Here is a 15,245-nt window from a genome sequence, read left to right as displayed (position 1 = left end):
CTGCTGGAAGTTTCCTAGCAGGGTATTACCTTGCACTGACAGGCGTATATGTATGTATACTGTATATGTGAGAGGTACCCAATAACTGCGTTGTGGTTATTGTTACATTAGTGCTGTGAGGGGCACAGACCTCGGCTACTAAATCTCAGGAGTGTAACTATGACATAAACTGGACTTACACAGGGACTCTGAAGAGAGTGTGCTGGGCTTCTGTGTGGGGAACCCACAGGCTCTAGCCCCTGGGCTAATCTCTGGAGGTGACTGGTGAGGGAGAGATAGGAAGATGGTGACTGAGCCGCGGTCAGGGCTGGGAGACAGGCTTAGTGTGGGTCTGTTCCCTATAGCCCAGTGTGTTTGGCTGAATGCTCTTCCCAGGAGGAAGTAGGTGTGGAGACAGAACAGGCTGTGGGAGTGACCCCGTCGGCACCGCCGACTCCTGATTGGATGAATATGTTGAATGTTTTGAATGCTAATGTGGCTTTGTTAAATAAGAGGTTTGATAAATCTGAGTCACAGCACCGAGAATGGAGAAGGTCCATGAATGGAGAATGTGACTGCATTGTCACAAACCCCTTCGGGGTCACAGAAACGTTAATTTGCCCAGTTAGTGGACACAGATACTGACACGGATTCTGATTCCTGTGTCGACTATAATGATACCAGATTGAATCCTAAACTGGCTAAGAATATTCAGTACATGATTGTGGCGATAAAGGACGTGTTGAATATCACGGAGGACCCTGAGGTTCCTGATACGAGGGTCTGCATGTATAAGGGTAAGAAACCTGAGGTAACGTTCCCTCCCTCTCATGAACTGAATGCTCTTTTTGAAAAAGCTTGGGAAAATCATGACAAAAAGTTTTTGATTCCCAAGAGAATTCTGCTGACATATCCATTTCCCTCGGGGGACAGGAAAATGTGGGAATCAACCCCCTGTGTGGACAAGGCCTTATCCCGACTTTCCAAAAAGGTGGCTCTTCCGAGTCCGGACACGGCAGCCCTGAACGATCCTGCGGATTGTCGCCAGGACAGCACATTGAAATCGATCTATGTCGCTACGGGTACGCTGCTCAGACCTACCGTGGCGTCGGCATGGGTGAGTAGCGCTATTGAAAAATGGGCGGATAATTTATCCTCTGAAATTGATACTCTGGACAGGGATAGCATTCTCGTAACTTTAAGTTACATAAGGGACGCTGCAGGGTATCTGAAAGACGCTGCAAGGGATATTGGCGTTTTAGGATCAAAGGCCAATGCCATGTCAGTCTCGGCTAGGAGGGCATTGTGGATTCGACAATGGAATGCTGATGCTGATTCGAAGAAAAATATGGAGACTCTGCCGTATAAAGGTGGTGTCTTGTTTGGTGACCGCCTCGCGGACCTGGTATCTACGGCTACTGCGGGTAAGTCGTCATTTCTACCTTATGTTCCTGCACAGGACATAAGGTCGCCTTTATCAGGAGATCGTCCAAGTACGGGATAATTGTGACTCCTCGCTTGCGCAAAAGGACCATCATTTGCGCCATCACTTTTGTGAAGATCCTTTTCTCTTAGTCCGTAGAGCATGCTGGACGCCCGTCCCTGTGCGGACTCTATCTGCAGTAGTGGTGGTAGGTTTTGGTTGTGTTACACAATGGTTGTGTTTGGTTGCTGGTTTTTTGTTCATGCTGTTGACTGGGTTTTCTTACAAATGCCATGTTGTATGGCGTGTTTGTGGTGTGAGCTGGTGTGTATCTCACCCTTAGTTTAAAAATAATATAAATCCTTTTCCTCGAAATGTCCGTCTCCCTGGGCACAGTTCCTATAACTGAGATCTGGAGGAGGGGCATAAAGGGAGGAGCCAGTTCACACCCAGTAAAAGTCTTAGAGTGCCCATGTCTCCTGCGGATCCCGTCTATACCCCCATGGTCTATGAAGTGTCCCCAGCATCCTCTACAGACTAATAGAAAAGGATTTACCGGTAGGTATTAAAATCTATTTTTTCGCATACGGAGTTGGTAAGAATCTCCCAAGTTATGTGAACTTTGGTCCTTGTGTGGCTCTGAATCAGGCCCTGTATGTGATGTGTATAAGGGCACACTACCCAGAGATCTCAGATTTAGAGGTTATATTTCCAGATGGTTTAATCTTGGTTCCACTCGACCCTCATGATCCCTTTTCAATCGGTGACCAGGGCCGGTTCAGGGGCTTTTTGCGCCCCGGGCGGCCATAGGGGGCGTGGCTTCATACAGGGGGCGTGGTCAGTTGCGCCCCCTGTACAGTAGTAACGCCGCTAAAATGATGTGCGGTGCGCGATGACGTCTACGCGCACCGCACATAATTACAGAAAAGGTCCTCTCCACGAAGGGAAACTATACGCGTAGCGCCTAGTTTCCCTTCACAGTGGGACAGCGGGGGGCACAGCAGCAGCGGATCTTGCCATGGTGCCACGCCCTCCGGAAGGAGGCGCCCCAGGCAAAAGTCCTGCTTGCCCGTGGCAAGATCCGCTACTGGCGATGACACGTTCATCTGCATCACATCCCTGGTGATCACTCCCGGGATCTATAAGCTGTCTGATGGCTGATGCCCTCCCCTCTCTTTTCAGCCCAGAGTATACCACCACATGAACTTCAGGTAAAATAAAGAAAAGGAGACGGATGTAGGGGAGAAAGGGATCAGAGCTTTTATTTAGAACTGATGGTAATTTAAATCATCCTTCAGCACTCAGGAGAGGAAAAACCCCCGGTGGGGGAAACCTCTGGGGAACCATGGCTGGAAGGACTGCCCTTCCCTCTGGGCATTAAGAGGCTCTGCAGCTGTAGTGGAGATGTAAGTAACGGGCAGGGTGCCAGGAGCCATCACATTCACCTTTACAAAAGGCAAAACAGACCAAGGGCTCCTAACGCGCAGCAGCAATCCTGTGTGCATTCATCCCACTCTCGGAGGGCTTCTTCCACAAAATTGCCAAACCTGCTGACGAAATTCATTTCCTTGTCCGGATTATCTCTCCTGGCTCTGGGTGGGATTACACCACTATCTGCGTTGGAACCTGCGTCACTATCTGAGTGGGAGACTTCATCATTACGTGGGGATATGATTGCGTCACAATCTGGGTGGGTGCTGTCAGACGTGTCACTATGAGGATCCGGTGTTGCCTGTCCTATGAAGTATTCATGGACAAATGCAAATTCTGTCTCTGGCGCTGAAGAAGATGCGGAATCCCCTTCCAACCTGTAATACATAAAGAGTCATTTTATCATTTGCTCATTAGTGCTGTGCTCGCTAGTTGAACAATTAGCTCCCTTTTCCCACATAATGTGCAGCTGCACTCACCTACTCTTCTGGAACATCCATATTTATTTAGGAAGTCCAGTGGACTCCCTACTGAAGTGGGAGAAATGGGTGAAATGATGACATGATGCTCAGAAAGTCGCATCATCTTGGCCCTGACCCCTCTTGACAGCCCTGTAATGTACAGCATTATGTTGTGAGGGGGTGGGTCCTAATGAGAAGCACCAGGCCACGCCCCCTCAGTGATCCGCTGCATGTCCCCTCCAGGAATTTTCCAGCGGAGGAAGATTACAGGAGGAAGTTGGCACGTATGTGACTGCGCTGCACAGAGGCCACTTCCGAAGGAGGGTTCTGGCTCTGGCCTTCTTCAGGTGGCAGACACCCCAGGAACCGATATCGGGAATACGTCACATTCCTGATATTGGTAAATTTGGCAGCATCATATTCCCTATAGAAACCTATGGGGGATGCAGCTGCCGGCGGCAATGAAGGGATCGCAGCAGATACCTGCTGTGGTCCCTCCTACATACATTCAGGAGATACCTTATATTTGTGGGCAACCCCCAAAAACTGATGTTTTCGGGGATAAAGCCACAAATATACTTTGATAAATGGGCCCTTAAGTACGGTTGGGGAATGACCCAGATTGCTTGGGAAATCACGCTCATGGCTTCCTCTGGCTGCCAGAGCATAGTGGTCATGTGGAACCACAAACTTCAGAATGCCCTGGCAGCCAGGACCTGCTAGAGTTCCACAAACGTATCTAATGGTGTAAAAGAAGTTAATAGTCACCCAAGTCTCTTGATTACCACAGTATTATTCTACTAAATCTATGAGGAACCTTCTTCCTTCTGTTCTCCCTGCTAGGAGCCAGCCCTCATCGTCCTATCAGGGTTTTATTCCTTTCTGTAGAATAGGACCTCTTCCCGACAGACAGAAAAATATTCCTTATGGATTTAGGAGGATACCACGTGACAATAGAACCGCAACGCACGGGTTGCGCCACACGTTTTTATTCCAAGATATATTTATGAAGAATTCTGTTTAAAAAGCCAATTCTCATCAAGTTGTGGTGTTTGGGCGCTACTCTAGGTCAGGCTGTCACTTGCGTTGTCACTATTGTATGCGTGTTATGTTATACCTGATGTGGCAGGGTTATTATATGCATATGGATGAGTCCTGAATGTGTGTACACAATGATAATAATAATACTAGTATTGGTAAAATTCAGTATACATTGGTGAGATATAGACGGTGCTTATATGGAACTCACACTTCCTCTGATGAAGCGCCTGCTGCTGGATCCGAACCCTTTTGGCGACCACGATACACTAAGATCTTTAGTTTTTTCCCCAGCTTGATGTTACTTTCATGATACTGAAAATCTAGGACGCTCCATCCCACCACATTCTGCTTATTGATCTTTAATAATTCGTCTCCTGTAAATGATAACATAGTTGAATATAAAATAACAGGAAGGGGTTAGCTAGTCATTAAGCTCCAGATAATAAGTTATTTATAATTTACCCTCACATTACTGGTGACACGGTACTAATCAGGTAGTTATCATGTCACATAGGATAGTGTAAGCAGGGGTGCTGAGAGGGGAGGGTGGGCACACAGGGGCCTGGGCTGTAGAGGGGCTGCACCAGGCCACCAAGTTGGTGTGAACACGTGCTCTCCAGTGGTCAGTGCATCATGTAAATAGGGCCCCAGTGATCCCAATAGGCTGTGGTCACACCCCCACATGCTTGGCCACGCCCCTTAGTACCGGGGCCCAATCTCCTGCTACTAGTTCTATTTAGCTCTGTAATGCAGATATGTACACACATGGGGCGGGATGTAATGACACCTGAGTTTGGCAGCCGCGTGGGATGCGGGCCCAAGTCGGACGTTTTTTAAAGGGGCAATTACTTACAGGGCAAAACCATGCCTTGTAAGTGATTGCCCCTTTAAAAAAAATGTCAGAGTTCAGCCGGCATCCTGCACTGCTGTCGACCTTGGGCGGCATTACATTCCTTATAGGCACTAGGGATCTTTTTTCATTCAATTTCATTAGTTAGGTTAGCCACAGAATTACTCCTTATATTTCTTAATTAAATTTATATATTTATTTATTTATTTACTTTTTGTGGCCATTATTTCATTGTATTGACCTTTTAGTTCCTGTCATGTAAGTGCCTTTTTACTCTTAATGCATTGACTGTTGGAGTTATGTGCTTTTATGGCAGCGCATATATATATATATATATATACATCACTTTCTTATTTAGATAATACTTCATGTTCTCTTACATATATGAATGAGTATATTACCTATCTGTAGTCCACTCTTGGCGATTTGTCCATGTTGTTCTAAGGACGTTATCTCCAGGAAGTGATCTTTATTTTCGATCACCGTCATCCCGATCTTTCTACTCCCCTTTACCATAGTGGCCAGCACGGTGGGACCCAGGTTATATTGGGAGACCTTCAATTACAGAAAGACGCAATTCACTATCTAGTTACATACACAACTATTGTATAACTGCTACACAGTAATGCAGACATATATCTGTATATAACACATGAAAGCTACACTCGAAAAGGGGGCGTGGTCTATTGAAAAGGGGTATGGCGTCACTGGAGTGCCCACAATTGCACTGGATTGCCCCCTCTCCATCTGTCACAGCGTCTATTCACCACTGCTCAGCAGAGCAGTGAGTAGCAAGAGCCTCCTAACTGCCCCCCCCTCCTTCCCCACAGCGGGACACTGCAACCCGCAGGATGGACAGCGGGACAGTCCCAAAAAAACTGGGCTGTTCCGTGAAAATCAGGACAGTTGTGAGGTATGCTGTATGAGCAGATCTAATCCCTCATTCCAGGGATCTCAATGCCAACCCTTTACTAAATGACACAAGTGGGTCTGAGCAGCGCAGGTCAGGGTGTCTGCCACGCACATTATGGAGGGTATGCATAGCCAGTGGTAAGCAATGGGAGCTGCTCTGACACTACACATCCCAGCATACTTTGCCACAGATTTGCATTTAGGGCACCCTAAAAGTGTGGCAGGGCATGCTGGGATGTATAGGTCCACAGTAGTGCCGCATGTTGCAACTCTGAGTAATTACCTCCAGCTTATCATCGTTATCACCACCAATATTACATAACAGTGTAGCTACTAAAATATATAAAGAGCCATTTAAATACATATAGAACAGTCCCTGGGCCCCTTTCAAAACACAGCCCTCTGCGCCCAGACATACCCACTTTTATGTAAGTCCCGCCCCTTTTAAGCTCTATGAAAAACTCCAATTGTGCAAATAATGAAGTACAATAAATAAAAATAACAGTACACTTACCCTTCTCCATGGGAACGGCCAACGGATCTTAGACGCAAACCAGCCACTCATGGCTAATGCTTCTAAATCTGCAACCTATCGAACTTCAGGAGCTGCGACAAACGCGTGCTACTCAACCGAGGTCAGGCAACAGAATAACCCCTAGTGTGCTGCCCTGGCTTATTACTCATGGTGTAGGACCATTATTATGTCATAGCTGTGTCATAGCACACAGGACCATTATGATGTCATAGCACAGACATTAGCAGCAACTATACAGGCAAATATTTGTATGACAAAAGTGTTAGACTGTGTTTAGACATAACAGGGGCAAAATGGCATACCCCCACCTGCCCCAACCCAAATAACCGAGGGGCAATATTTGCCCAAAATTGGCGGAGCTTTGCAGATTGGGGCAAGGTTATTTTACCGCAGTGTCACATGTCTGAATGTTGTAAAGGGCTCAGGAATTGCCAAGCACCAAAGTAAACTTTGGGGGTAGGGGCCTGGTGGTGCTTCTCCAGCCTTCCAGGACACACACCTTACAGGCCTGCCCACACCATTATAACATCCACTACACACATCAGTCACCGAGCATGGAATGTCACCCCATTTAGGCCTGGCAATGGGACCTGAGTCCCTAAGCCTCTGGGCCCTATAGCAATGGCACTTGCATAGCCAGGGCCGGATTATCAATGGAGCTGCAGCCCAGCCCCCCCCCCCCCCCCCTCTTCGTCAGGTGACTTTGATGATCCGACTGTCACCTGACCTATCCTGCTACAGCGCTGCTGATGGTCGTGGTGTGTGAGTAATGTTCAATTATCTCCTGGCTGCTGTCTGGTCATTGGAATGCACTGATTTCAGTATAAACAGTCTGTTTATATACAGTATATGTGTGTGTGCAGTGCAGTGTAACCCCGGGTATGCTGGTGTAGGGCAGTGTAACCCTGTATGTGCTGGTGCAGTGCAGTGTAACCCTGTGTGTGCTGGTGCAGTGCAGTGTAACCCGGTGTGTAGTGGTGCAGTGTAACCCTGTGTGTGCTGGTGCAGTGCAGTGTAACCCTGTGTGTGCTGGTGTATATTAGGAGGAAGGGCTTTATGCATATGTGGGGGAGTATGGAATATATATGTATATTGGGCGTTATATGTATATATGAGTTAGGTTTGCAATGCCAGTAGTCAGGATCCCAGCTGTCAGAATACCGACCACGGCATCCTGTCAGTAAGAATCCCAAGAGGGGGAAGGTAAGTATAATTACATCCCCTAAAATGGCCTCCTAACCCTCACTTTCCGCAGCCTAACACCTCCACCCCCGCAGCCTAAATCTAATACCCTCATTCCCCCCCCCCCCCCCGCAGCTTAAACCTCCCCGATGGTGGCTAACCCCATCTTCCTGCAGCCTAAACCTACCCGAACACCCCAGGCCTAACCTTCCCCGGTTGTGCCTAAACCCAACCCCCCCTCCCCACAGCCTAAACCTGACCCTCCAACTACACCCTAAACCTAACTGCCCCCCCCCCCCCCCCCGCCCCTTCACTGCTTACCTGTCTGGCGGCATGGCAGCATGAATGTCAGGATCCCGGTTGTCTGTGTGCCAGCGCCAGGCTTGTGATCCCATTCGGGATTCAGATGCTGCCATTCTCAGTTGTGTCGGGATTCTGTTATTGGCATTTTGACAGCCGGCGTCCCGACCGATGGAATCCTGACCGGATCTTGTATATACAGCAGGACGGGTGTATATATGCATATGTGGAAGTATGTGTATATACAGGAGGTATGTGTGTTAGTGTGTATGCAAACATGTATGTGACTGGGGAAGGCGCTGAGCAGGCTCTGGGCTGCTGCAGGGAGAGAAGCCGAGCAGGGGATGTACGGTACAGTACCAAAGCTCTGGTACCCGCACAGAGGGCTGGAGACATCGCTCCCCCCCCTGTTCCCGGATAGTAGACTGTGTGCAGAAGGGACATGACTGGGGTAGGGAAGGTACTGGCTCCGGCTATGTCAGGGTGCACCAGCTGGGCATTCCTGGGCAGTGACTGGGAGGTGGTGGCTATTAATGTGTGCAAACATGGTCCGTCTCATGGGCGTGTTACGTACATGATGCTAATATGTTGGTGCATACAGGAGCTTCATCGTTCTTATTGGAGGCCACAGTCAGATGGAAAATGTGCACTTACCCAAGGGCTTGTGCGAGATTCCATGGTGCGATTAGTAAGTATTTTTCTCTAATGTCCTAGTGGATGCTGGGGACTCCGTAAGGACCATGGGGAATAGACGGGCTCCGCAGGAGACAGGGCACTCTAAGAAAGAATTAGGACTACTGGTGTGCACTGGCACCTCCCTCTATGCCCCTCCTCCAGACCTCAGTTAGAATCTGTGCCCGGACGGAGCTGGGTGCATTTTAGTGAGCTCTCCTGAGCTTGCTAATAAGAAAGTATTTTGTTAGGTTTTTTATTTTCAGAGAGCTTCTGCTGGCAACAGACTCTCTGCTACGTGGGACTGAGGGGAGAGAAGCAGCCCTACTAACTGCGGCTAGGTTGCGCTTCTTAGGCTACTGGACACCATTAACTCCAGAGGGATCGAACACAGGAACTTAACCTTGGTCGTCCGTTCCCGGAGCCGCGCCGCCGTCCCCCTCGCAGAGCCAGAAGACAGAAGCCGGCGGGTGAAGCAAGAAATCGTCAAAATCGGCGGCAGAAGACTACTGTCTTCATATGAGGTAGCGCACAGCACTGCAGCTGTGCGCCATTGCTCCCACATTACACCCACACACTCCGGTCACTGTAGGGTGCAGGGCGCAGGGGGGGGCGCCCTGGGCAGCAGTTGAGTACCTTCTGGCAAAATAGGGCATATATACAGCTGGGCACTGTATATATGCATGAGCCCCCGCCATTATTTACACAAAATCGCGGGACAGAAGCCCGCCGCTGAGGGGGCGGGGCTTTCTTCCTCAGCACTCACCAGCGCCATTTTCTCTCCACAGATCCACTGAGAGAAGCTCCCCAGGCTCTCCCCTGCACGGTAGAAGAGGGTAAAAAGAGAGGGTGGCACATAAATTTGGTGCAAAAACAGTATATACAGCAGCTACTGGGTTAACACTAAGTTACTGTGTGATTCCTGGGACATATAGTGCTGGGGTGTGTGCTGGCTTACTCTCTCTCTCTGTCTCTCCAAAGGGCCTTATGGGGGAACTGTCTTCAAATAGAGCATCCCCTGTGTGTGTGGTGTGTCGGTACGTGTGTGTCGACATGTCTGAGGTAAAAGGCTCCCATAAGGAGGAGATGGAGCAAATATGTCTGAGAGGGTGTCTCCGTCGACAACGCCGACACCTGTTTGGATATGTGTAATTAAGTGCTAAGGTGAATTTATTGCACAAAAGATTAGAGAACAGACAGGAAATCTACCCGGGTTCACTACGGCTGGCCGGCGGTCGGGCTCCCGGCGACCAGCATCCCGGCGCCGGGAGCCCGACCGCCGGCTTGGCGAGCGCAAATGAGCCTCTTGCGGGCTCGCTGCGCTCGCCACGCTACGGGCACGGTGGCGCGCTCACACTATTTTATTCTCCCTCTATGGGGGTCGTGGACCCCCACGAGGGAAAATAAGTGTCGGTATGCCGGCTGTCGGGCTCCCGGCGCCGGTATACTGAGCGCCGGGAGCCCGACCGCCGGCAAACAGAAGACCACCCATCTACCCATGTCTGTCCCTATGGAGCAGAAACCTTCAGAGTCTCACAATGCTCACTATCCAGAATAATAGACACTGATGTCGACACGGAGTGTGACTCCAGTGTCGACTATGATAATGCAAAGTTACAGCCAAAATGGCAGAAAAGTATTCAATATATGATTATTGTAATAAAAGATGATTTGCATATCACTGATGACTCATCTGTCCCTGACACAAGGGTACACATGTTTAAGGGGAAGAAAGCTGAGGTAAATTTCCCGCCTCTCATGAGAAAAAAGAGCGGGAATCTCCAGACAAGAAGCTGCAGCTTCCCACAAAAGATTCTCAGGCAGTATCCTTTCCCCACTAGGGCCAGCATGTGATGGGAATCTTCCCCTAGGGTGTCACGTTTGCCCAAAAGGTAACCCTGACGTAACAGCTATTCTCAGGGATCCTGCAGATAGCGTACACATTCTGGTACACTACTCAGACCGGCGATTGGGTCGGCATGAGTTTATAGCGCTGTGGCGGCTTGGACTAATTGAGACCCTAGTATGTACATGTGTGTATTTATATATATGGATATATGGAGATATATATATATATATATATATATATATATATAAAGATGCTGTCTTAAGAGATATATATATATATATATATATAATAAAACATGCCCAAACAGACATGTGTATACTGGGTCCTAGAGTCAAAGCTATGTCGATTTCTGCTTGACGTGTCCTGTAGAATATGCAATGGACAGAGGATGCCGACATAAGAGGCATATAGAAGGCTGAGGATTGTGTGGAGAAAGGTTCTCGGACCTGGTCTCCACAGCTATAGCTGGTAATTCTGATATTTTGCCTTATATTCCTGCACAGCCTAGAAAAGCACGTCATTATCAGATGCAGCCTTCAGAACAAAGAAACAAGAAAGTCCGAGGTGCGTCCTTTCTTGCCAGAGGCAGGGGCAGAGGAAAGAAGCTGCACAACACAGCTAGGTCCCAGGAACAGAAGTCCTCCCCGGCCTCTACAAAATCCACAGCATGTCGCTGGGGCTCCACAGGCGGAGCTAGGCCCGGTGGGGGCACACTTTCGTAAGTTCAGCCACAAGTGGGTTCACTCCCTATTAGATCCCTGGGCAATAGATATTGTGTCTCCGGGATTCAAGCTGGACTTGGAGAAGATGCCTCCTCACTGTCGGCCCTGCCGGCTTCCCCCTGCGAGAGGGAAACAGGGTTAACTGCAATTCACAAGTTGTATCTTCAACAGGTGGTGGTCAAGGTTCCCTTCCTTCAACAAGGAGGGGGTTATTATTCGACCATGTTGTAGTCCCGAAACCGGAAGGTTCGGTCAGACCCATATTGAATTTAAAATCCCTGAACATATACCTGGAAAGGTTCAAGTGCAAGATGAAATCGCTAAGAGCGGTCATTGCAAGCCTAAAAAGGGGGAGATTTTATGGTGTCTCAGGACAAAAGGGATGCATACCTTCGTGTCCCCATTTATCCACCTCATCAGGCGTACCCCAGAATTGCGGTACGGAATTGTCATTACCAATTTCTGACTAGGCTGGTTGGTCTCTCCACGGCCCCGAGAATTTTCACCAAGGTAATGGCGGAAATGATGGTGCTCCTGCGGAAGCAAGGTGTCACTATTATCACGTTCTTGGTCGATCTCCTCATAAGAGTGAGATTGAGAGAGCAGTTGCTGAACAGCGTATCACTTTCTCGAAGTGTAACGGCAACACGGCTGGATTCTATATATTCCAGAGTCGCGGTTGATTCCTACAGCTCATCTGCCTCTTCTAGGCATGATCCTAGACACAGACCAGAAAAGGGTTTATCTCCCGATATAGAGAGCTCAGGAGCTCGTGACACTGGTCAGGAATCTATTGAAACCAAAACTGGTGTCAGTGCATCACTGCACTCGAGTCCTGGGAAGGATGGTGGCATCATACAAGGCCATTCCCTTAGGCAGGTTCCATGCGAGGACCTTCCAATGGGACTTGCTGGACGAGCGGTCCGGATCACATCTTCAAATGCATCGGTTAATCACCCTATCCCCCAGGGCCAGGGGGTCTCTCCTGTGGTGGCTGCAGAGTGCTCATCTTCTCGAAGGTCGCAGATTCGGCATTCAGGACTGGGTCCTGGTGACCACGGATGCATGCCTCCGAGGGTGGGGGGCAGTCACACAAGGAAAACAATTTCCAAGGGTGGAGGTCAAGTCAGGAGACTTGCCTTCACGTAAATGTCCTGGAATTAAGGGCCATATGCAACGCTCTAAGTCAAGCAAAGAACTTGCTTCGCGAAAAAACGGTGCTGATTCAGTCAGACAACATCACAGCAGTGGCTCATGTAAACCGCCAAGGCGGCACAAGTAGCAGAGTGGTGATGGCGGAGGCCACCAGACTTCTTCGCTGGGCGGAGAATCACGTAAGAGCACTGTCAGCAGTGTTCATTCCGGGAGTGGACGACTGGGAAGCAGACTTCCTCAGCTGGCACGACCTCCACCCGGGAGAGTGGGGACTTCATCAAGAAGTCTTCACGCAGATTGCAAGGCAGTGGGAACTGCCACAGGTGGGCATGATGGCATCCCGCCACAACAAAAAGCTACAGAGAGATTGCGCCAGGTCAAGAGACTCTCAGGCGATAGCTGTGGACGCACTAGTGACACCGTGGGTGTTCCAGTCGGTTTATGTATTTCCTCCTCTTCCTCTCATACCCAAGGTGCTGAGAATCGTAAGGAAAAGAGGAGTGAGAACAATACTTATTGCTCTGGATTGGCCAAGAAGGACTTGGTATCCGGAACTGCAAGAAATGCTCGCAGAGGACCCATGGCCTCTGCCTCTCAGACAGGATCTGTTGCAACAGGGACCCTGTCTGTTCCAGGACTTACCGCGGCTGCATTTGACGGCATGGCGGTTGAACGCCGGATCCTAGCAGAAAAAAGGGATTCCGGATGAGGTTATTCCTACGCTAATAAAGGCTAGGAAGGACGTGACAGCTAAACATTATAACCGTATATGGCAAAAATATGTTGCTTGGTGTGAGGCCAGGAATGCTGCTACAGAGGAATTCCAGCTGGGCCGTTTCCTTCACTTCCTACAGTCGGGAGAGACTTTGGGCCTAAAATTGGAGTCCATAAAGGTCCAGATTTCGGCCCTATCCATTTTCTTTCAGAAAGAACTGGCTTCTCTTCCTGAAGTTCAGACTTTTTTAAAGGGAGTGCTGCATATTCAGCCCGTTTGTGCCTCCAGTGGCACCTTGGGATCTTAACGTGGTGTTGAGTTTCCTGAAATCACACTGGTTTGAGCCACTTAAAACCGTGGAGTTAAAATTTCTCACGTGGAAGGTGGTCATGCTGTTAGCCTTGGCTTCAGCTAGGCGTGTGTCATAATTGGCGGCTTTATCACATAAAAGCCCCTATCTGGTTTTCCATATGGACAGGGCAGAATTGCGGACTCGTCCGAAATTGCTGCCAAAAGTAGTGTCATCTTTTCATATGAACCAACCTATTGTAGTGCCTGTGGCTACTCGTGACTTGGAGGATTCCGAGTTACTAGATGTGGTCAGGGCTTTGAAGGTTTATGTAGCCAGAACGGCTAGAGTCAGGAAAACTGAGTCGCTGTTTATCCCGTATGCATCCAACAAGCTGGGTGCTCCTGCTTCAAAGCAAACTATTGCTCACTGAATCGGTAACACGATTCAGCAGGCTCATTCTGCGGCTGGATTGCCGCATCCAAAATCAGTAAAGGCCCATTCCACAAGGAAGGTGGGCTCTTCTTGGGCGGCTGCCCGATGGGTCTCGGCATTACAGCTTTGCCGAGCAGCTACTTGGTCGGGTTCAAACACTTTTGCAAAGTTCTACAAGTTTGATTCCCTGGCTGAGGAGGACCTTGTGTTTGCGCATTCGGTGCTGCAGAGTCATCCGCACTCTCCCGCCCGTTTGGGAGCTTTGGTATAATCCCCATGGTCCTTACGGAGTCCCCAGCATCCACTAGGAAGTTAGAGAAAATAAGATTTTACTTACCGGTAAATCTATTTCTCGTAGTCCGTAGTGGATGCTGGGCGCCCGTTCCAAGTGCGGACTTCTTCTGCAATACTTGTATATAGTTATTGCTTATATAAGGGTTATTTTATGGTTGCATCAAGTTTATCTGATGCTCTGTTTGTTCATACTGTTAACTGGGTAAGTTTATCACGAGTTATACGGTGTGATTGGTGTGGCTGGTATGAGTCTTACCCTGGATTCCAAAATCCTTTCCTTGTAATGTCAGCTCTTCCGGGCACAGTTTCCTTAACTGAGGTCTGGAGGAGGGGCATAGAGGGAGGTGCCAATGCACACCAGTAGTCCTAATTCTTTCTTAGAGTGCCCTGTCTCCTGCGGAGCCCGTCTATTCCCATGGTCCTTACGGAGTCCCCAGCATCCACTACGGACTACGAGAAATAGATTTACCGGTAAGTAAAATCTTATTTTCAGATATGTTTTTATCATAGCAATCTAAATGGAAAAAAAAATTAATCATTATTTCTCCTTCATGCACTAGGGGACACTGGAGCGCAGTTACAATGGGGGAAATAGTAGGCAGTAACTGGGAGCTGTCACTTTAAAACTCCAACACTGTGGCTAGCTCCTCCCCTACTATGTCCCCCCTCCAAGCCAGTCTTTGTTTTGTGTCCAAGGGAGCTGGTCACTTTTGGGTTTTTCTCTTAAAACATTTTTTTTCCTTCCTTCTTTATTCACAGACTGGCAGCTCTGCCTCTGCCAGTCTGCACCGTGGGAGCTGCCGGCGGGGTCCCATCGCAGCTGCGTGCGGCTTGGGATGGTCCCCGGCTGAAGGAGACACTGAGCTCTCTGGAGCTGGCCGGACACCGCTGCATGCGGCGCGTGTCGGGGCCGCTCCGTCAGCAGAAGATTCCGGCAGCATGGCAGCGGTAAGTACGGTGGCCGGACACCGCTGCGTGCAGGTCGTGTTGGGACCACTCC

General features: G+C 49.1%; 2 protein-coding genes across 3 annotated transcripts in view; one reads left to right on the top strand and one right to left on the bottom strand.

Moving 5' to 3' along the window:
• LOC135057509 (gastrula zinc finger protein XlCGF8.2DB-like) overlaps positions 1 to 15,245 on the top strand; it is a 156,247-nt gene that overhangs the window by 121,225 nt on the left and 19,777 nt on the right. The window lies entirely within an intron of this gene.
• On the bottom strand, positions 2,638 to 7,272 carry LOC135057507 (uncharacterized). Its single transcript, XM_063963368.1, has 4 exons — positions 6,612 to 7,272; positions 5,587 to 5,740; positions 4,544 to 4,709; positions 2,638 to 3,210 (listed from the first exon to the last, which is right to left on the bottom strand). Exons 1-4 carry the CDS (start codon positions 6,660 to 6,662, stop codon positions 2,850 to 2,852), a joined length of 732 nt encoding a protein of 243 aa, XP_063819438.1. The 5' UTR covers positions 6,663 to 7,272; the 3' UTR covers positions 2,638 to 2,849.

Source organism: Pseudophryne corroboree, chromosome 3, assembly GCF_028390025.1.
Source record: "Pseudophryne corroboree isolate aPseCor3 chromosome 3, aPseCor3.hap2, whole genome shotgun sequence".
NCBI lineage: Eukaryota > Metazoa > Chordata > Amphibia > Anura > Myobatrachidae > Pseudophryne > Pseudophryne corroboree.
Note: the sequence above shows the minus strand (reverse complement) of the source record. Positions and strands in the feature narration are given on the sequence as shown.

Coding starts and splice junctions, on each gene's coding strand:
- LOC135057507 (XM_063963368.1), bottom strand. CDS start 6,662: ATGAGTGGCTGGTTTGCGTCTAAGATCCGTTGGCCGTTCCCATGGAGA. Junction 5,741..6,611: donor GGCCGTTCCCATGGAGAAGG/GTAAGTGTACTG, acceptor CTGTAATTGAAG/GTCTCCCAATATAACCTGGG. Junction 4,710..5,586: donor CAAGAGTGGACTACAGATAG/GTAATATACTCA, acceptor TATCATTTACAG/GAGACGAATTATTAAAGATC.